The sequence below is a fragment of the Catharus ustulatus genome (assembly GCF_009819885.2).
Source record: "Catharus ustulatus isolate bCatUst1 chromosome Z unlocalized genomic scaffold, bCatUst1.pri.v2 scaffold_26_arrow_ctg1, whole genome shotgun sequence".
NCBI lineage: Eukaryota > Metazoa > Chordata > Aves > Passeriformes > Turdidae > Catharus > Catharus ustulatus.
Window position 1 is genome coordinate 768623 of NW_024879445.1, and position 21688 is coordinate 790310.

Sequence of the window (21688 nt, forward strand, 5' to 3'; positions counted from 1 at the left end):
TTGCAAAAATCAGTACATAATAGCAAAAACCAACAGCTACAGAGTTATTTATAACATTAGTGTAAACAGGACATCAGTTTAAAGGAGGGTCTGTCTCAGCTGTGTGCCCAAGCATTGAGGACTCAGTGTCACACAGATTTTGTAGTGCCATGCAGATTTACTCAAAATGTAGGAGTTTTCACTTAAATCTACCTGAGCCACTCTTGCTGTAAGGCTGGGGAGTGGTGGAAGAACACAGCAACACAGGCTTCCTCCAGAAAGCAGAGGAAGCAATTCATTGCAGAAGTAAACACTTTTTTATAGACTAATTCGCAGAACCAAGGAAAGGCTTATTGGTACAAGGAAAACAACACCTCTTTTACCAAAAAACATCACATTCCTCACGCACTCCTGTGCACCATGTGTTAAACTTTGTTATTAATTCTTTCCCTTCTCCTTTCCTTTGAGTGGTTTGGGAAAACTCACACTGCTTTTTCCCCCTGATTCCCACCGCGTTGCTCTTTCTGTGTTTCTGCCTCTCAGGTCTTTGGAGCTGTTCTTTGCCACCAGCCAGAACAACCGAGGGGAGTACCTGGCTGACGGGAAGTCGCCCCATCTCTGCCGCAAGTTCTCCTCTCCCCCTCCCCTGTCGCTCTCCAGGACCTCCTCACCTGCCAGGACCCGAAAACTCTCCCTGACCTCCCCGCTCAACTCCAGGATCGGCGCCCTCGACCTCTCAGCATCATCTGTGGCCAGCAGCCCTACCTCAAGCTACAGCCCGGCCACGTCCCCACCGCCCACGGGCAGCAAGGCGCCGCTGGACCTGAGCCGGGGGCTGTCGTCCCCCGAGCAGAGCCCGGGCTCGGCCGAGGACAGCCTGGAGAACCCACGCCTGGACCTGTGCAACAAGCTCAGGAGGAGCATCCGCAGAGGTACCCCTGCAACCCAGCCTGCTGGTGGTGCTGGCTGTTCATGGATCTGGGCGGTTTAGGGGAGTGCCTGCGCTTTGCCCAGGTCTCTGCAGCAGGCCAGCACCCCAAAAATCCCCTCTCGTTCACAATATCTTTAATAATGGCTGATTTGGTCTATTGCAGAATGGATTATTTATTTAATAGACACTAAACTAACAGCCATAAGACCTAAACTAATACTACACAGGAATAAGGACAAAAAGAAACTTCTAGCAGGTGTATACAGCAGGAGGTTAAAGTACCTCTCACTGTTACAGCTAGAGAAGAAATAATATAACTTAGGATTCAATGGATCTGTCTGTCCAGCTGTTGGGGCACACATGGAGATCCTTTCCCTCAATCCCCAGGGAAGTAACCCTAAAATCCATGTCCACCCTACAGGGAGAGCTCTCCAACCTGCACTTTGAGGTGTAGGAGACTTCTGCCTCTCTGCTAACTGGTGTATCTTTTATAGTTTGTAAAGCAGTCAAGAGTATTTCCTTTATCTCTTCCCACATCTGCTCTCCAGACTGAGATGTTGATTCTCATCAGGAGCCTGAGCCCTTTTGGGGCCCGAGGTGACCCTTGCTGAGCCTTCCAGCCCCTGGGTTATGTGTGCCATGTCTGCACCAGCTGCCTGTGGCACAGAGGGGGACAGCCCTGCCTCTCTGCTGCTCCTCTGCTCGAGGTTGTGGTGTCCTCTCTCTTCCCAGCTCTTTGCTGCCTCTTCCCAGGAGCAGCAGCATGGCAAAGTCATAGGATCACAGAATGGTCTGCGTGGGAAGGGACCCCCAAAGCTCACCTCATCCCAACCCACAGCACCTTGTCGATTTTCACTTCAGTGCAGTGTGAAGGGGAAAGGCAGAAGAGAATATTTTGTGTTTGCTGAGTTGAGAGATTTTTGAGTTGCACTGTGTACTACAGGAAGTGAAATATTAAGTTAAAAAGAAAGATCTAACAGTTTTAACATGTTTGCATAAAGGGCTGGTTTTCCAGGAAGATTTCTTCACTAATCCAAATAAATAATGCCTGTGATGTGCTCACTACACTGGTGACATTTTTACCAGGTGGTGTGAATGTCACCTGGTTATCCCTCCAGAAGGAACAGGTCTAAAATAGATTAATTGCTCCTGAGCAAATGCCTGTTTCCTCTCTGGGTTCAGTAAGGCACCATGGAGTAGGTTTTACTTCCAGAGGGCTGCAGTTGGTTGAAAAAACCTCACTCTGGGTATCTAGGGTTGGGAGCATTGCAGTTATAGATGGCAAGGCAATAAAGTAGCTCCAGTCTCATAGAAAACAGAAGTGGGCATTATTTTTCCTTTGAGGACAGAAGAATGATCTTCTGAACTGGGATAGAAGTTTGCAACAATCTTTTTTTATTGTTGTTACACTAAACAGAAAATGATGCAATTTAATTTTTTTTTTTTATTCCTAAAATTAATATTTAAAAATGGTTGTACATGGCCTGGCTTGTAGTCTGAGGAATTTGATCTGTAAATCTGAGCAAAATGTAGTTCAATTTTAGTTGCTAGTATAAGAAATTAATGAGAGGAAAGAAGAAAAGGATTACCAAATACAAAGTAAGACAAATACTATTGAAAACTCATGTCAGCTCCCTACTGATGAATTAGCAGTGGCCTGCTAATAAATTAGATGTTTCATTATGCTGAGGGATTGTTTTTACAGAATGTTGCCTATTGTTTAACAAGAAATCCCTTTTCAACAGGCAAGTTATCCACTGTAGCATTCTAGGAGTCTGCCTTTCGAGAGCAGGGGCTGGTGTCATCAGAAAAATGTTTTTTTTTTTGACCATGAGATGGTCTGTACAGCACCTGATCTGCTGACACTTGATGAGATGCACCTCTGAGAGGGGAAAAAGGTTTCTAGCATAGGAACTAGGAGGACTTGTTGAGAGAGCTTTAAACTAGTTTGGAGGGGGGAAGGGGATAAAACTGAGAAGTGAGAGGCAGTGGAGTGATGCACCAAAGGATGCAGATGTCTCTGTGGCAGTCTAGCACAGATCTGTGGGCACTGGAAGGATGCAGATGTCTCTGTGGCAGTCTAGCACAGATCTGTGGGCACTGGAAGGATGCAGATGTCTCTGTGGCAGTCTAGCACAGATCTATGGGCACTGGAAGGATGCAGATGGCTCTGTGACAGTCTAGCACAGATCTATGGGCACTGGAAGGATGCAGATGTCTCTGTGGCAGTCTAGCACAGATCTATGGGCACTGGAAGGATGCAGATGTCTCTGTGGCAGTCTAGCACAGATCTATGGGCAGTGGAAGGATGCAGATGTCTCTGTGGCAGTCTAGCACAGATCTATGGGCAGTGGAAGGATGCAGATGTCTCTGTGGCAGTCTAGCACAGATCTATGGGCACTGGAAGGATGCAGATGTCTCTGTGGCAGTCTAGCACAGATCTATGGGCACTGTAAGGATGCAGATGTCTCTGTGGCAGTCTAGCACAGATCTATGGGCAGTGGAAGGATGCAGATGTCTCTGTGGAAGGATGCAGATGTGTCTGTGGCAGTCTAGCACAGATCTATGGGCAGTGGAAGGATGCAGATGTCTCTGTGGAAGGATGCAGATGTCTCTGTGGCAGTCTAGCATAGATCTATGGGCACTGGAAGGATGCAGATGTCTCTGTGGCAGTCTAGCACAGATCTATGGGCAGTGGAAGGATGCAGATGTCTCTGTGGCAGTCTAGCACAGATCTGTGGGCAGTGGAAGGATGCAGATGTCTCTGTGGAAGGATGCAGATGTCTCTGTGGCAGTCTAGCACAGATCTATGGGCACTGGAAGGATGCAGATGTCTCTGTGGCAGTCTAGCACAGATCTATGGGCACTGGAAGGATGCAGATGTCTCTGTGGCAGTCTAGCACAGATCTATGGGCACTGGAAGGATGCAGATGTCTCTGTGGCAGTCTAGCACAGATCTATGGGCACTGGAAGGATGCAGATGTCTCTGTGACAGTCTAGCACAGATCTATGGGCAGTGGAAGGATGCAGATGTCTCTGTGACAGTCTAGCACAGATCTATGGGCAGTGGAAGGATGCAGATGTCTCTGTGACAGTCTAGCACAGATCTATGGGCAGTGGAAGGATGCAGATGTCTCTGTGGGAGTCTAGCACAGATCTATGGGCAGTGGAAGGATGCAGATGTCTCTGTGACAGTCTAGCACAGATCTATGGGCAGTGGAAGGATGCAGATGTCTCTGTGGCAGTCTAGCACAGATTTATGCAGTGGAAGGATGCAGATGTCTCTGTGGCAGTCTAGCATAGATCTATGCAGTGGAAGGATGCAGATGTCTCTGTGACAGTCTAGCACAGATCTATGGGCACTGGAAGGATGCAGATGTCTCTGTGGGAGTCTAGCACAGATCTATGGGCACTGGAAGGATGCAGATGTCTCTGTGGGAGTCTAGCACAGATCTGTGGGCAGTGGAAGGATGCAGATGTCTCTGTGGAAGGATGCAGATGTCTCTGTGGCAGTCTAGCACAGATCTATGGGCAGTGGAAGGATGCAGATGTCTCTGGCAGTCTAGCACAGATCTATGGGCAGTGGAAGGATGCAGATGTCTCTGTGACAGTCTAGCATAGATCTATGGGCACTGGAAGGATGCAGATGTCTCTGTGGCAGTCTAGCACAGATCTATGGGCACTGGAAGGATGCAGATGTCTCTGTGACAGTCTAGCATAGATCTATGGGCAGTGGAAGGATGCAGATGTCTCTGTGGCAGTCTAGCATAGATCTATGGGCAGTGGAAGGATGCAGATGTCTCTGTGGCAGTCTAGCACAGATCTATGGGCACTGGAAGGATGCAGATGTCTCTGTGGCAGTCTAGCACAGATCTATGCACTGGAAGGATGCAGATGTCTCTGTGGAAGGATGCAGATGTCTCTGTGGCAGTCTAGCACAGATCTATGTGCACTGGAAGGATGCAGATGTCTCTGTGGCTGTCTAGCACAGATCTATGGGCACTGGAAGGATGCAGATGTCTCTGTGGAAGGATGCAGATGTCTCTGTGGCAGTCTAGCATAGATCTATGGGCACTGGAAGGATGCAGATGTCTCTGTGGCAGTCTAGCACAGATCTATGGGCAGTGGAAGGATGCAGATGTCTCTGTGGCAGTCTAGCATAGATCTATGGGCACTGGAAGGATGCAGATGTCTCTGTGGCAGTCTAGCACAGATCTATGGGCACTGGAAGGATGCAGATGTCTCTGTGGCAGTCTAGCATAGATCTATGGGCACTGGAAGGATGCAGATGTCTCTGTGGCAGTCTAGCACAGATCTGTGGGCAGTGGAAGGATGCAGATGTCTCTGTGGAAGGATGCAGATGTCTCTGTGGCAGTCTAGCACAGATCTATGAGCAGTGGAAGGATGCAGATGTCTCTGTGGCAGTCTAGCATAGATGTATGGGCACTGGAAGGATGCAGATGTCTCTGTGGAAGGATGCAGATGTCTCTGTGGCAGTCTAGCACAGATCTATGGGCAGTGGAAGGATGCAGATGTCTCTGTGGCAGTCTAGCACAGATCTATGGGCACTGGAAGGATGCAGATGTCTCTGTGGCAGTCTAGCACAGATCTATGGGCACTGTAAGGATGCAGATGTCTCTGTGGCAGTCTAGCACAGATCTATGGGCAGTGGAAGGATGCAGATGTCTCTGTGGAAGGATGCAGATGTGTCTGTGGCAGTCTAGCACAGATCTATGGGCAGTGGAAGGATGCAGATGTCTCTGTGGAAGGATGCAGATGTCTCTGTGGCAGTCTAGCATAGATCTATGGGCACTGGAAGGATGCAGATGTCTCTGTGGCAGTCTAGCACAGATCTATGGGCAGTGGAAGGATGCAGATGTCTCTGTGGCAGTCTAGCACAGATCTGTGGGCAGTGGAAGGATGCAGATGTCTCTGTGGAAGGATGCAGATGTCTCTGTGGCAGTCTAGCACAGATCTATGGGCACTGGAAGGATGCAGATGTCTCTGTGGCAGTCTAGCACAGATCTATGGGCACTGGAAGGATGCAGATGTCTCTGTGGCAGTCTAGCACAGATCTATGGGCACTGGAAGGATGCAGATGTCTCTGTGGCAGTCTAGCACAGATCTATGGGCACTGGAAGGATGCAGATGTCTCTGTGACAGTCTAGCACAGATCTATGGGCAGTGGAAGGATGCAGATGTCTCTGTGACAGTCTAGCACAGATCTATGGGCAGTGGAAGGATGCAGATGTCTCTGTGACAGTCTAGCACAGATCTATGGGCAGTGGAAGGATGCAGATGTCTCTGTGGGAGTCTAGCACAGATCTATGGGCAGTGGAAGGATGCAGATGTCTCTGTGACAGTCTAGCACAGATCTATGGGCAGTGGAAGGATGCAGATGTCTCTGTGGCAGTCTAGCACAGATTTATGCAGTGGAAGGATGCAGATGTCTCTGTGGCAGTCTAGCATAGATCTATGCAGTGGAAGGATGCAGATGTCTCTGTGACAGTCTAGCACAGATCTATGGGCACTGGAAGGATGCAGATGTCTCTGTGGGAGTCTAGCACAGATCTATGGGCACTGGAAGGATGCAGATGTCTCTGTGGGAGTCTAGCACAGATCTGTGGGCAGTGGAAGGATGCAGATGTCTCTGTGGAAGGATGCAGATGTCTCTGTGGCAGTCTAGCACAGATCTATGGGCAGTGGAAGGATGCAGATGTCTCTGGCAGTCTAGCACAGATCTATGGGCAGTGGAAGGATGCAGATGTCTCTGTGACAGTCTAGCATAGATCTATGGGCACTGGAAGGATGCAGATGTCTCTGTGGCAGTCTAGCACAGATCTATGGGCACTGGAAGGATGCAGATGTCTCTGTGACAGTCTAGCATAGATCTATGGGCAGTGGAAGGATGCAGATGTCTCTGTGGCAGTCTAGCATAGATCTATGGGCAGTGGAAGGATGCAGATGTCTCTGTGGCAGTCTAGCACAGATCTATGGGCACTGGAAGGATGCAGATGTCTCTGTGGCAGTCTAGCACAGATCTATGCACTGGAAGGATGCAGATGTCTCTGTGGAAGGATGCAGATGTCTCTGTGGCAGTCTAGCACAGATCTATGTGCACTGGAAGGATGCAGATGTCTCTGTGGCTGTCTAGCACAGATCTATGGGCACTGGAAGGATGCAGATGTCTCTGTGGAAGGATGCAGATGTCTCTGTGGCAGTCTAGCATAGATCTATGGGCACTGGAAGGATGCAGATGTCTCTGTGGCAGTCTAGCACAGATCTATGGGCAGTGGAAGGATGCAGATGTCTCTGTGGCAGTCTAGCATAGATCTATGGGCACTGGAAGGATGCAGATGTCTCTGTGGCAGTCTAGCACAGATCTATGGGCACTGGAAGGATGCAGATGTCTCTGTGGCAGTCTAGCATAGATCTATGGGCACTGGAAGGATGCAGATGTCTCTGTGGCAGTCTAGCACAGATCTGTGGGCAGTGGAAGGATGCAGATGTCTCTGTGGAAGGATGCAGATGTCTCTGTGGCAGTCTAGCACAGATCTATGAGCAGTGGAAGGATGCAGATGTCTCTGTGGCAGTCTAGCATAGATGTATGGGCACTGGAAGGATGCAGATGTCTCTGTGGAAGGATGCAGATGTCTCTGTGACAGTCTAGATTGATCTATGGGCAGTGGAAGGATGCAGATGTCTCTGTGGCTGTCTAGCACAGATCTATGGGCACTGGAAGGATGCAGATGTCTCTGTGGCAGTCTAGCACAGATCTATGGGCAGTGGAAGGATGCAGATGTCTCTGTGGCAGTCTAGCACAGATCTATGGGCAGTGGAAGGATGCAGATGTCTCTGTGGCAGTCTAGCACAGATCTATGGGCAGTGGAAGGATGCAGATGTCTCTGTGGCAGTCTAGCATAGATCTGTGGGCAGTGGAAGGATGCAGATGTCTCTGTGGGAGTCTAGGATAGATCTATGGGCACTGGAAGGATGCAGATGTCTCTGTGGCAGTCTAGCATAGATCTATGGGCAGTGGAAGGATGCAGATGTCTCTGTGGCAGTCTAGCACAGATCTATGGGCACTGGAAGGATGCAGATGTCTCTGTGGCAGTCTAGGATAGATCTATGGGCACTGGAAGGATGCAGATGTCTCTGTGGCAGTCTAGGATAGATCTATGGGCACTGGAAGGATGCAGATGTCTCTGTGGCAGTCTAGGATAGATCTATGGGCACTGGAAGGATGCAGATGTCTCTGTGGCAGTCTAGCACAGATCTATGGGCAGTGGAAGGATGCAGATGTCTCTGTGGCAGTCTAGCATATATCTATGGGCAGTGGAAGGATGCAGATGTCTCTGTGACAGTCTAGCACAGATCTATATCTGGATGATAACACCAATGGAACTAAGGGATGTGTCCCAGTCACCTGCCCTTGTCCTTCTGGGATTTCTGTTAGAAAACAACTGGGAGCATCACTCAGTTGGTACAATCCAGGCTAGAAGATGACTGAAACACCTGGATGACAACTTCACATCCAAGTACTAGGAGAGCTGACAGGGAAAGATGCCCTGCTTTATTTGCTGTTTGTTAACAGAGGATTGCATGAATGACATGACTTCTACCTTTGCTACCACATCCACAAAGTGATTGAGTTTAAAATCTCTGTTGCAAGGAGGAGAAGTGTCAGAAAATTTTCAACCTTGGACATGAGTAGAGCAGACTTTAAGGCTGCTCAGGGAAATAGCAATCATGATCTCTGGGAAAATTCTTCCAAAGGTGCTGGGGTCCATTAGAGCATCATATCCTAAGGGCACAGGAAGAGGCTACTCCAAAATGTTGAAAGTCAAACAGATGAGACAGAAGGCTGGCTTGGTTGAGCAGGGATCTTCTTTTGGAGGTAAAGCAGAAAAGGAAGGTGTATGCCCAGCAGGAGAAGGTTGGGTGATATGGTAAGAACATAGAGATGGTGCTCTGCAGGGAGAAAATTTTTGCAGTTTAACTAGAGTTGAAACTTGCCAGAATTTGGGGGTGGGGGGGATGATAAAAAGAGGATTTTAAAATACACTGGCAAAGAACAGTGCAGAAATTACATTGGCCCATTCCAGAATGAGGGTGGTCACCTCACAAATAGGGAATTTGACAAGACAGGGATATTTATTGTTTTCCTTAGCTCTCTTCAGCATGTTCTAAGTGAGTCCCACTGCCCTGACCTGAATGGCCATGGCTTGAGAACAATAAACTTACAGTTGATTCTGAAGTTGCAGGGATCTGCTGCACCAGCTGGATGCCTAGAAATCCACGGGGAGTGGTAGGATTAATCTGAGAGTACTCAAAGAGCTGGCTGATGTCATTGTGAGGCTTCTCTCAATATTTGAATGGTCTTCGAAATCTGGAGAGGTCCCAGTTGAGTGGTTAACATTGTCCCACTTTTCAAAAAGCACAGGAAGGGTGATCCTGGAAACCACAGGTCCGTCAGTCTCACTTCAGTGCCTGGTAAGGTCACAGAGAAAATTATTCTGGGAGGTACAGAAAGACACCTGGAGGCATTGTGTTACTGAGAGGTGGAGAAAACCTCCCTGAGGGCAGTGCAGCATGCAGCAGCAGGCATTCTTCATCCAGCTGGAGGCACGAGGGGCTGTCTCCTCTGGAATTTTGTGCATTCTGATCACAGGAAAGGTTTTCCCAGAACAAACACACATCATAATAGTCATTCTCCAAAGTCATCAAGGTGTGTTCCTCCCCTTCTCACATGAGTTTGTCTGCCTCAGGGCTCTGTGCAGTGGTCTCTGGTGGCTGTCAGCCCTGAAGTGACACTTGGCCACCCCTGGAGCTCAGTGTTTCTTTCCCAAATCTGGAGCTGAGTCGGCACAACCAATGTAGTTCATTATTTTGGAGATGGAGGTCTTTTCTCCTGCTCCCCTTCTGGGTTGATGTTTAACGTGATCCCCATTATGCAGTTCCACGGGGCAGTGATTTTACAAAATAATCATTGTCTTTTCCCTGCCAGCTGGGCAAACAGGCATTCAGCAGTGGGTCAGCCCAGCTTCACAAGGGACAGGTCCTGCTGGTCACACCTGAGCTCCTGTGACAGGGTGACACACCTGGGTGACCCAGGACAGGCAGCAATGTGATCCTTTTGGACTCCATCAGAGCTTTTGATGCAGTCTCTCCCAGGATCCATCTGGACAAGCTGTCCAGCCCACAGGTGGATAAAAACCGTTGTGGGTAATGTGCTGGTGGGGTGGGCACAGAGGGTGGCAGTGGCTGGGGTGACACCAGGCTGGCAGTGGTCACTGCTGGGCTTCCAGGGCTCTGTCCCCAGCCCTGTGCTCCTCAACATCTCCATCAGCAGCCTGGACACTGCACTCTGAGGAGTACTGAGTAAGTTTTAAATAGGGAGGAGCTGTCACCTCCCTGGAGGGCAGAGCTCAGCAGATGAGGGGTGGGAAATCACAGCTGTGTTTAACAAGAGGGGTTCTGCACCTGGGGTGGGCACCCCTGGCTCTGTGGAGGGGCTGGGGAACAGCTGTGGGATGGGATCTGAGGTCCTGGTCCATGTCCTGGAGCCAGGAGGGACATCCCTGTCCTGGGGGGTACCCACGGTATCACAAAGAGCTAAAGCTGTTATAGGGTGTCTGAAAGAGAGAAATGGGGTGAGTAAAGGGTCTGCAGCAGTGATTGGTGTGCTCAGCTGGAACAGAGGAGCCTGAGGGCAGAGCTCATCCCAAGGGACAGTCCCTTCTCTGCTCCCCGTGACAGGGACAGGACCCAGGGAATGGCCTGAAATTGGGTCAGAGCAGGGTTGAGTTGGATTTTAGGGAAAGGTTCTTCCCCAGAGGGTGCTCCCGAGGGAATGGGCACAGCCCCAGAGCTCCAGGAGAGTTTGGGCAGCACTGCCAGGGATGCCCAGGGTGGGATTTTGGGGTGTCTGTGCAGGGACAGGGGTGGCACTGATGGTCCTGCAGGTCCCTTCCAGCTCAGGGTATTCCACAATTCTGTGATCTTTGTTCATGCTTTATGCTTTCAAAACATGCTGGTTAGGTGTTGTGCATAATCATGGATATTTTATATCCAGTATGGTGCCTGTTTTTACAGTAATTGCATAACAGACTATTTATTTATATATCTATAAATAAAAGAGTTTTTTCTGTGCAAAGTTGAGCTAATTCTTCTTTAGCCATATTCAAACCAACGTGATGACAGCGCAGCATATCCCAAAATATAAATATACATTTTAATGTGCATTAAAATTAATTGCAGGGAGGTAACTGCTGTCTTACCTGTAGGATTCTTTCTAGACATTGTGAAGTGAACTGGTAAAGAGCAGGCTGTTCTGCCCAAGTGTAGGCAGTGACCACTGCTGGAGAGTTACTCTCATTTCTCACTGTGGTCTGCCAAAGCTGGAAGCGTTACCTGGACAACATGAGGAACATTTGGAAGTGGCCAGAAGCCCATAAAAATGCTGAACTGCTGTCAGTGCAGTCTCCCACCCCTCTGGGGATCTCCTGCTGAACAGCTTGCAGTCTGTCTGGAGGAGTTTGCACGTAGAGAGCTCTGTCCTGCAGCCCTTTTGTTGCCCAGCTGCACGCAGCATGTTGAGAAAGATGAGTAAGTTTAAAAAGGAATATCATAAGGGGGATGGAAATGGGTAGTTCTGTTGCTCTGATACTGCCAGAGTTCCAAAAAACCAGCTCTGGCTTTCTCTCAGTCAGGTACAACTGCACAAATTCTGTTTCCAGGTCGTATCATTATGGTGATTGCTGTTCTCTATGACACTTGTCCATTTACAGGCTGGGATTTTCACCCTCTTTGCCTACTTGGAAAGTTGTTTGCTTTCAAAATTGTTGTTTTCCAAAGTTTTTGTTTATATTTAGCATTATATACACAATGCTTATGCTGCAGGCAGAGCTGTCATCCACATCAAGTGCGGGATGTATTTTATCAGCTTGTTTTCCCTTATTTTGGAGGTAGTGTTTATCCCATTCCTTTTAAAAATATTTCTGATTAAAGAACTCCATTGTGGACTAGTCTGCTCTCCAGTGCTGGTGGGCAATTTTATTGGACAGGTTTTGATTACACTTTGTTATTCAACAGGGATTATTTTCCCCAGGTCACAGAACACCTAAGAGTTCAAGCACCCTTATTATGTGTGCATGTCGCTGCCTATTCTCCTGACTGAAAATGCAGTTCTACCCAAATGCTTTCAAACTGACAACTCGCTGGTTTTCACCAGGTTCTTTATTTATGAGCTTTTGTGTAATTGGTACAAGACTTTCCCTCCCCTTTAACTGCATCCAGGGGATAATTCTTGCTGAGTTAATGCCAAAACCTCGCGGCCAGTTACGGGAGCGGCGCTGTTTGAAGCAGCTGTAAACCGAACGGTGCGTGACCATCAGTGCTGACATTTGTTCTCTTTTAAAGCAGCAGTTCTGGAATCCGTGTCAGTGGACAGGACCATCCCTGAGAGCACCTCGGTGGCGGACACCGCGGAGTTGTCCCCGTGCAGGTCGCCCTCGACGCCGCGCCACCTTCGCTACCGCCAGGGAGGTGAGAGCCCTGCCAGGCCCTCCAGAGCTTGGCCACTGCCCTCTGATCCCTACAGAAACCAACCACTGTCTGAACCACCCAGTTTGCTTGTATTTTCCGTGTTTCTCAGGTGTTCAAAGTGAAAAAACAAGCCATTAAAATGTGAGGTGCGCGTGTTGAGTTTGAGCAGCAATAATGAGGCGTTGGAAGCGTGTTGAGACTTCAGCGTGATTCAGTGCTCTGAAATAGCTCAAGCAGGATGTGCCCAAGTTCAGGACTAATATTGACTCAGTCCTGTTCTCACAGAACTCTCCAGACTCTGACATATTTTTTTTTCAGCTGATGAGGGGACGTATTTTGGGCACCATCTGCAACCGTGAAACACACAACACCCATTGTTGTCAATGGGGAGTGACTGTGTCTGCTTCTTTGTGTAACACTGAACATTTACAGATGGTTCTCGCATTATTCATTCCAAAATTCGAAAAAGCTGCTCAATTGAAGAGGAAAATTGAGAGCTGGAGCTCCTCAAATAGCTCTCACGTGGCTCTTTGAAATCATTAGCAGGGCTGGGAGCCGTGTCCATGAAGATTTAAAATGCTGCCAGCTCCTGCACGCCAGGTTTCTGGGCAGGTGTTTCATACCTGGGACTAAAACAACAGCAGAGCAGAGTCTTCTCACCTGGGTAATAAGTTGCCAGAACAGTTTAGGTTTAAGCCAGTAGCAATTTTCTGTGATTTGGGCACGTTTGTGGCAAGAAGGCAAGACTTGGGTTCTGGAAACTGTGGGCAGTGTTAAATTACCTGAGTGTTAGTTACAATGCTCACAGCACTCCCTGTAGAGAAAGTTTGATAAAATCTGCAGAACTCTGCTCATCCTGGGCAGTGACCAGGGAAAACAAGTGAATCCAGTGATGGTGAATATGCTTAATTCTCTAACAAAATCTTTATTTTCTATGCTACTGTTTTTCTGCATCTCTCTGGTTTTTTCCCCCCCCTCCTATTTGGTTAGTATCTTGTTCCTCACCTTGGCAGTGTCTTAGCTGTTTTTTCTATAGCAACATTAGTTATACCAACGTGGAAATATAAGCAGACATGATTATATGATAAATATGATTATGATACTTCTCTTTCTCAGAAAATAATCTGACTCTTAATAAATACAACGCTCACCAAGTTACAAACATTACTGAAGATTCTGAGTCTTGTTGTTGATAGATAAAAGGTTTCCAGGGGTTGATTTTTTCCTGTCTTTCCCCTTTACAGTGCAGACTGCTGACAACAGCCACTGCTCGGTGTCTCCTGCCTCTGCTTTTGCCATCGCCACGGCTGCAGCTGGGCACGGGAGCCCGCCAGGTGAGGGCTGTGCTGGGCACTCAGGGTCCCAAGGGGTGGACATTGCTCCAGAACACACCTCTGTGTTCTCCTGAGAAAATGCTCAGGTCAGAGATGGGGCCTTGGAGCAGCCTGGTCTAGTGGAAAGTGGATTTTTAAGGAGCTGGGTATTTTTAAGGATCTTTTCCAACTCTATTGGTTGGTTTCTTAATATTTCTAATCCAGACTATTACTGGAAGATTGTCCTGTATATAATCTTCTAACCATCTAGATAATATCTTTCTTATTTGGATTTTTAAAAATTCACTTGCAATTTAGGATTTCAATTTTTTAAAAATTATATTTTCTATGTCCAATGGTGGTATGCAGTTTTACCTGTTGTGAGTGTGTACTGTATATTCCTTGGAAAGCAGCCACTGACTGAAGGCATTTAGTGCACCATAAAATACTTGATTTAAGTTTTGAATGTGCTGCTTATCTTGCTGTGTACCCTTTGACATATTGATTTCTTCCACTGACAGGGTCCTCTCATAGGTCATGTTGCAAGTAAACAACAATTTTTTTGAAGTCTAAAAAATCAAATTCCCTTTGGCTTGACATGCTCAAATCCACAATTTATTTTGATTCTGTGTGACAAAGCACAATCCAGCTGTAAACTCAGACTTGGGTCTTTTCCTCTGGAATGCCAAGAAATGGCTTGGAAAACCCCAGTCTCAGAATCACCTGTGAAAATCTGTGTAACACAGTAAATTGTCCCTGTGGATCTCAGTGGATTTTGTGTCCACTGTGTCTAGAGCTCTGGTGGGTGAGAAGACATCAGGAGAAAATAATTCCTGCATGAGCAGGGATCACTGCTCCTCTTAGTCTTGTGTTCTTCCCATGGTCTTTAGATTGCAAGACAGTGATGTTCAGTGGTGGAAACTTTATCAGAGACTCATTTAGCCTGTAAAATCCCTCCCAGATCATCAGCCTGTGCCCCATCCCCACCTTGTCCAGAGCTCTGAGTGCCACCCCTAGGAATTTTTGGGACACCTCCAGGGATGGGCACTCCAAATCTTGTTTAGAAAGCAAAGTAGGGATGAAAAATACTGGGTTTCCACCAGGAGCTAAATCAATTTAAAAAGTACTGCTTTTGTTTTGTTAAAATCACTGCTTTTCAATACTCATAATACTGAGGTATGAGAGAAATGCAATCTTCAATTATGCATTCATTAGAAAGAGCATCAAGGCTTGGGAATGTTGAAAGGGAAAAACAACATTCCTAACATTTGTAAGTTCTTTTTCGTGTTGCTGTTTAAGCAAGCTCTACATTAAAGGTCATTCTCCCAAGTGATACGAAAAACAGAAGGCTGTGCAGCAGATTTGACAAGAAAATGTGTGGTTTTGAGTCTCAGGGGTAAATAAGAGTAATCCAGTGCCCACCTGCAATGGTGGAAAACTGAAGGTTGCAAACCAGACCTCACACCATGGAATCATAACCTGGGGCAATTATTCATGGCAGAGGTAGTTCTAAACTTGCAGAGTCACTGAGTTCAAATTTGGCCAAACCAGATTTTATTTATTTGCCATGTCTGTGCTAATCCTGACTGTGAGATTTTGAAATATTGCCTTTCTTTTTCCCAGTGGTTTCTGGCGCAGTTTGTTTTGTAGGATGGACACGACCAGTCAGTGAATCAGTTCTGGGCAGTGGGTGACACTGGTGGGGTTTTTTTTGCTTTCTGTTCAGCCATTCCTTGGCTTCCCTGCTGCAGACACAGCGATGTGTGTCATTTACAACACTCCCACGTGGAGCATGAGTAGACTGGCAGATGAAATCCCAAGTGTTGATTAATACCAAGTGATGCACACGAGGCAAAACAGTCTGAGCTCTGCACCTGGAAGGACTGGCTCAGGACTGGGGAATGAGAACAGGACACCTCCTGAAATGATCCTGGTGCTCAGCAGGAGCCAGAAAGGTGAAGAAAACATCAGGAATTGTATGGCAAGGAGCAGGGAAGATTATTATAATGCCACGGTACAAATGCAGAATTTGCACAAACACTGGAGGGTGTGCACAATCCTGACTGGGGTGAGGGAGTGAGAGCTGGAAAAGGTTGGGAGCTTGCAGCCAAGGATGAGGTGAGGTGTGAAATGCCTTCTGTGCAGGTGAGGCTTGGAGAAGAGAGGGTTGATGAGGTTCTGCAGGAGGCTGGGTGCAGGGCAGGGAGCAGCAGTTGTGAACATGGCAGTGTGGGCACTCAGCTCCTTTCCAGCCCTAGAAATTCTATAATTCTATGATTGCCTGCCTTTTCTGGTGCAAGATGTAGGACACATCAGATGGTTTTCCAGGTTTCAGAATGAGCAGGAGTTTGTGACTCTTGGTGCAATCAGTGGAAGCTCAGTGAGTTCTGCTGAGGGACACTCCAAAGGGAGCAGACTCACCTGGGTTACCTGCAAGCAGGGGTCATTGGAGGTTATCAGAGCAGGAAAGCAGAACAGAACCAGCAGCTGGAATCACCTGGAGGCTGTGGGGGAATATTTTGGGAGGTGCAAGTCACTGTGTGTCTTCTGTCCTCACTGGTCCCTGAAGCGTTCTGGCTGTTTTGTGTTTTTATGTATTAGTTTATTTAGTTATTTATTTTATTTTGGGGATCTTTGGGGTTCACTGCTGGTTGTTTTATTCTGTTTTCCTGGGCTATGAGGCCTGAGCTCTTCTCCCCTTCCACCTCCCAGTTCTGACTGGGCTGCACTGGGACAAGCAGGGTAACAGCAAGACTCACAGACACTCTCAGAACCAGCCACGAAGGACATGCAGATACCTTCTGTGGAGAGCTCTGGCCACAGCATTTCAGCGTGGCTGTCCCCATGCAATGATAACTTTATGAACTGATGAGTATTCAAAGCTGGGCAGCTCTCAGGGGATGAACATTGGCTGCACCTCTCTGCAGGTGAGCACCCAGGGGAGCCCTGCCTGTGCTGGGCCTGAACTGTGACTGAAACCTTTCTCTAAATCACCATGATTCAGCTTCTCATGCCTTTCTGCAGGTGCTTTTTAACTTACTGATTTTATTGCTGTTATTTCCAATTATTTTACAGTTAGCTGCTTTGATGATGCCAACCAAGCTGTGCTGCTTTTATATTGTTTAATTAATCTGCTTGGTTAAATATTAATCTCTACTTATCCTAAATGTCTTTTTTTTTTCTGTTCTCTTTGAGAAAACTTGCATCCTAGTTTCCTTTAACAGTATGATAAAGATAAAAAAACACAAAGTGAAAGTAGAGAGAGTTAAATCAGGCACCCCAGGTGCACAGCTTGGGGCCTGTATGGATGACAATAATCACAGTAGGGATAAATAGAGTGGGTTCTGTCTTTTACATGTCATTTCTCTTCTGAGGGATGGCTCATGGCTTGTGTTCTCTCACCATTAATTGGCTGTTGCACACCTTATTCCTTTTTTTTATAACACTAGAATAGCAATACTAACAGATTCTAACATAGGAGTGGACTTCAGCAGTTTCTTGTTTGTGCACCTCTGTAAAACTGGTTCTTGATTTCTGCTTTAATCAGTGACAAACCCACATGGAAGTTCTTTAGATCTGCTCCCACGTCTGCCTTATATTGAGGAGAATTCTCTGCAAAAATGTGAATGTGAGTGGTCTCCCCCTGCCAGGTATCCTGCTGATCCTTTGTTCTGGCTTTGCTGGAGCAGAGCTGGAGCTGCAGGGAGCCCCATCTCAGGAGTGAATTCCTCCCCTCCCCAAGTCTGTCACACAGCCAGTGTCAAAACAAGCAGTGAGACTGGAAACGTGGGAGAGGAACCTCCTGCCAAAATACTCTCCCATCATCTCCAGTCTTGCTGCAGAAACCCTACAGATGTTGCAGCAGTTCAGCAGCAGCAGCAGGGTAATCTGCACAGCACCCACACAAACCCTGGCACTAGATAAGAACAATTTACATGGAGAATCATTTCTTCCACCTGTGGTTTCTGGGAGCTTGTGAATTTCCCTGGTTTATTTTTGTACAATTCTTTGAAACACGTTGTTGCCTTTTTTAAAAATTTTAATTTCACTTCTTGACTTTTTATTTACATCTGTTCTGCGCAGAATCAGTGCACAGTGCCAGCATTAGTGAGATGTCATGCACTGATTTTTAAAGAAAAAGCACCTTTTTGGTGTTCTTTTACCAAAAAGTGTTTTCTGTGACCTGAGGTGATTTGAGTTTCACATAAAATCTCTGAACAGTTGCATGGATGAAGCCAAGTTAGCAAAATAATGCCATTTTTGTTAACAATTAATGAAGTAGGAAATACTTGCATAAGCATAGGAAGCATACAGATTTCTTCTCTCCTGAGAATGTCTAACACAACTTGATGAAAATTTACTGCCTCCAAAATCAGTAATTTTATTTTGAAATGGTTCTGCTGAACACGAGCTTCAAGGATGTTGTTTTGACAAAAAAACCCTGAATTCAAGATCTAAACTAATCTAGGGTGTTCACATTAGACAAGAAGCAAATACTTCCACCCAAACAAACGAGCTGTTCCCCAATGAGCACAGCAGTTTGATTCAACAGCACGATTTTAGCTGGTGCACTGAATTTCCAGCGTGCCTCCAAGCTGCCTTCCTCCCCCTCTTCCTCCTCCTCCTCCTCCTCCTCGGTCCCATTTCTCACCAGAATAAGGTGACATTATGGGACAGGATGGGAGTGGGATGGGAGCTGTGGTTGGCAGGAGGGCCTGGCTTCCTCAGCACAAGCATTTGTTTTTTAAAGCACATGTGAGAGGCAGAGGGTGAGAAAGATGCAGGAAAAAAAAAAATAAAAAAAAGAAGAGTGTTTGGGGGAGTATCTCTGACAAATAATGATCTACACAGGAAAATCTGCCCTGGGCTAGCAAGGAGGACAGACAGGTTTAATCTCTCCAATTTTAGTGATTTAAAGGAATGATTAAAATGACAGCTTGAAGCTGCTGCACAAAAATGAATTGCATTTATACGACCCCTTTCAATTAACTGACTGCACACATCTCTGGTGCTAAATCACCTTTGGCTTGAGTTACTTACCTCCTCCTCTTTTCACAAAGAAGAAATCTCAATCTAAATTGCCCTCAGTTTAAGGCTGGAAAAACGGATCTGGCTGTTGGCTAGACCATTTCTTGGCATCCTCTGCACTTGCACAGCTCTCACAGTCTGCCTGCAGAAGCCACCAGACCTTTGCAGCTGCAGCAGATTCTCACTGAAGTCAGTGCAAAACCTGCTCTGTTCATGTGCTGCAGGTGCTGTTCTGCCCTTTGGACAAGGCTTTACTACAGCCTGTGGGCTCTGCATTCATGGAGGGATTGAGTTCCTCTCTCACTCTTAAAACTCCTTTTAAAAAGGTAATTATAGGCTACATTCCACTGATTTTTAGTGCATAACCCGTGCTTTAGTGAAAGAAGGGATGTAGGAAGGGAAGTGTGCAATCCCTTTGCGTTGTAAATGCCTGGTTTATTTTGAGCTGGCTGTTCTGTATTCTTAATCACTGCCTGGGGGGAAGCACTGCAGGCCCTTTCAGTACTTTCTGGGATGCAGAGCTGCCAAACCTCAATTTCAGGGCGGCTGAATGCAGTTGAAGATAAGCAGTGTGGAAATACTTCTGTGGAAGTGTCAGCTTGGGTAGCCACTGGAACGAGCCTGGGAAGTTCTCCTCTCCTCAGAGAGTTTGTCAGCTGTGACATAACCCAGCAAGAGCAAATAGGAATGGACCTGTGTGAATTGGAGCTGTGGTTTCCAGAATCACAGATCTCTAGGAAGCCATCTGAGCACTGAGGTTGAGCCAGACGAGTCCCGTGAGCTCTCAGTCTGACACACTTTAGCCCTGCCTGACTGCTCTCACAATATTAGAGGGATGAAAATTAACTGGAAGTGGTAATTCACGTTTCATAAAGTGGGTCTTGTGTGGGTCTTTCCATTCTGATAAATCAGGCACAGCTCGATTAAGGCTGTTTATTTCAAAACATCAAAATTGTCATGAGAAAGTTTCGCGAAAGTTTTCAGGGCGAGCTGCTTGGCTTATTTTGGGTTGTGACCAGAGGAGCTTGTTCTGCAGCCGTTTGAACAACGTGCCAGCTCCCAGAGCGACAATATTTTTGTTTTGTTTGCTCTGGCAGAGGCACTAATTGGAGTAATGGAACGGCAGAGCCCGTGCCAGGCGATGGCAGGAGCTCAGCCCCTGTGTGCTGGGAGGGGACGCGGTGCCTGCTGCTGCCAGGGGCACCCAGCCTGCGGCTCAGGGCTGTCACTTGGAGGGGCAGACACCCCCCGTGGGCTCCTGCAGAGTCCCAAGGTGAAAAACTCCGTGCAAACACACAGGATGCTTCAAACAGATGCGGAATTCCCTCGGCTGCCGCTGCCTTGTGCGCAGGGATGTGCGCGTGGTTCTGCTGCCAAGGGATCAGCTTGTCCTGCCCAGGGAGGATTCCCTGATTCTGAGCACAGAGAGAGCAGCATCATACCGTTGAGTTTCCTGGGATGGAGATCCTGGTGTGCTCAGCTGGGTTAGTTGGTGTGGGGTTTGGCAAATGTTGGAACCCAAAGTGCGGCTTATATACAGACAAAGAACAAAAAGTTGCTGTTTGAGTTTGGAGGACAGGTGTCTGCTGAGAAAGGCAGGAGCTTCTCTTTGGAATGGAGAATGTAAACCCCCTCCCTCCAAATTATTATAATTTTGAAATCAAGGCGCTCTCAGGCAAAGATATAGGAATTAAGAATAACAGTTCTTTTCTAGGGAAATTAAAATAGAAATACAGCACTACAAAGAACAAACCCCAAACCCTGACACAGTCAGAGTACAGCCTGACACCCGTCAGGCAGGGTGCTGGCAGCAGTCCCATTCCATGGTGGCTGCATCCTCCTGCAGTGACAGATGTGGCTCAGTTGGAGCAGTGCTCCTGTACAAGGTGCAGTTTCCCTCCGGAGCTCCAGTGGTGATGTGGAGAAATCCGGTTTTCCTCTGGAGTCCAGTGGAGAAAGGGGCTCCCTTAGTGTCCCAAACCCTCTGTTTTTATCGTGGTAAGAAATGTTGGGCTCTTCCCCCTGGCTGGAGCAACTCCCAATGGGATGCAGTAATTTTATCAGTGCCACAGTGGGACTCAATGGCCATGAGCAGAAAATGACTGGCTGGAGGAAGGATGGGTTGTGAAAAGATAAAGAACAATGCCCTGTCTGGTTTCAATGGATGGCCCATTAGCAGAATATCTCCCACAGAGATCAGGATCACTGCCCCCACCCTGAACAGATGGTGACAGAACAGATACCTTTTATCACACTCTGTATTGTAGCATGCGGCTTATAAATGTGAAATTACTGTATTTGCTTTCTTTTTTCCATTGGGAGAGGACAGGCAGAGAGAGATCTCCTCGTGACGTGCATGGCAAGCAGACAAAATCTGATGGGATTTTGAGCTGGGTTCTACACAGTGTGGCTGGCTGGGTAATGCAGTCCTGTGCTAAATGCCTCAAATTGCATCGTGCTGACCTTTGGAAAGGTGTGCATTTCCTCCTGAGTTCATATAAAAGCATCCATGTCAGAAGCAAAAACAGAAAATGTGTGTCACTTTGCAGTTGGTTTTCAGCGTGGTGCCATAAACATTGCTGTTTGTAATAACAATTCTGCACTCCAGTGATTTTCTGGGCTATAGTATGTCATGCCTGTACTGGGAAAGCTTTGTGGAACTTCCTCCTTTTGACCCCAGGCATGAAAACAAACAATTGTGATGGTGATATCCCAAGTAAAGATGGAGATGAGACTTTATCTGAGCAGTTGGTAGAAGGCTGTAATGTTATCTGTTCTTCCTCAGGTCGGGGGTTCTCATGCAAAACTCCAGGGTAGAGTCCAGGGGCACCTCATCTGCTGCCAGAGAGACAGGATGCCCTAAAATTCTAAAATTCTATCAATCCTGCTC

The 21688-nt window shown here is 47.2% G+C and overlaps 1 protein-coding gene across 4 annotated transcripts in view; it reads left to right on the plus strand.

Annotated features, from left to right (window-relative positions):
* The window catches only part of RASGRF2 (Ras protein specific guanine nucleotide releasing factor 2), a 110860-nt gene that overhangs the window by 59450 nt on the left and 29722 nt on the right, over positions 1–21688 (plus strand). For 2 of the 4 annotated variants that reach the window (XM_033086459.1, XM_033086461.1), the window contains exons 15-17: positions 523–911; positions 12332–12457; positions 13702–13791. In XM_033086459.1, coding sequence (XP_032942350.1) covers positions 523–911; positions 12332–12457; positions 13702–13791 — 605 coding nt within the window. The remainder of the gene's footprint in view (positions 1–522; positions 912–12331; positions 12458–13701; positions 13792–21688) is intronic. The other 2 variants (XM_033086460.1, XM_033086462.1) reach the window with 1 other exon arrangement.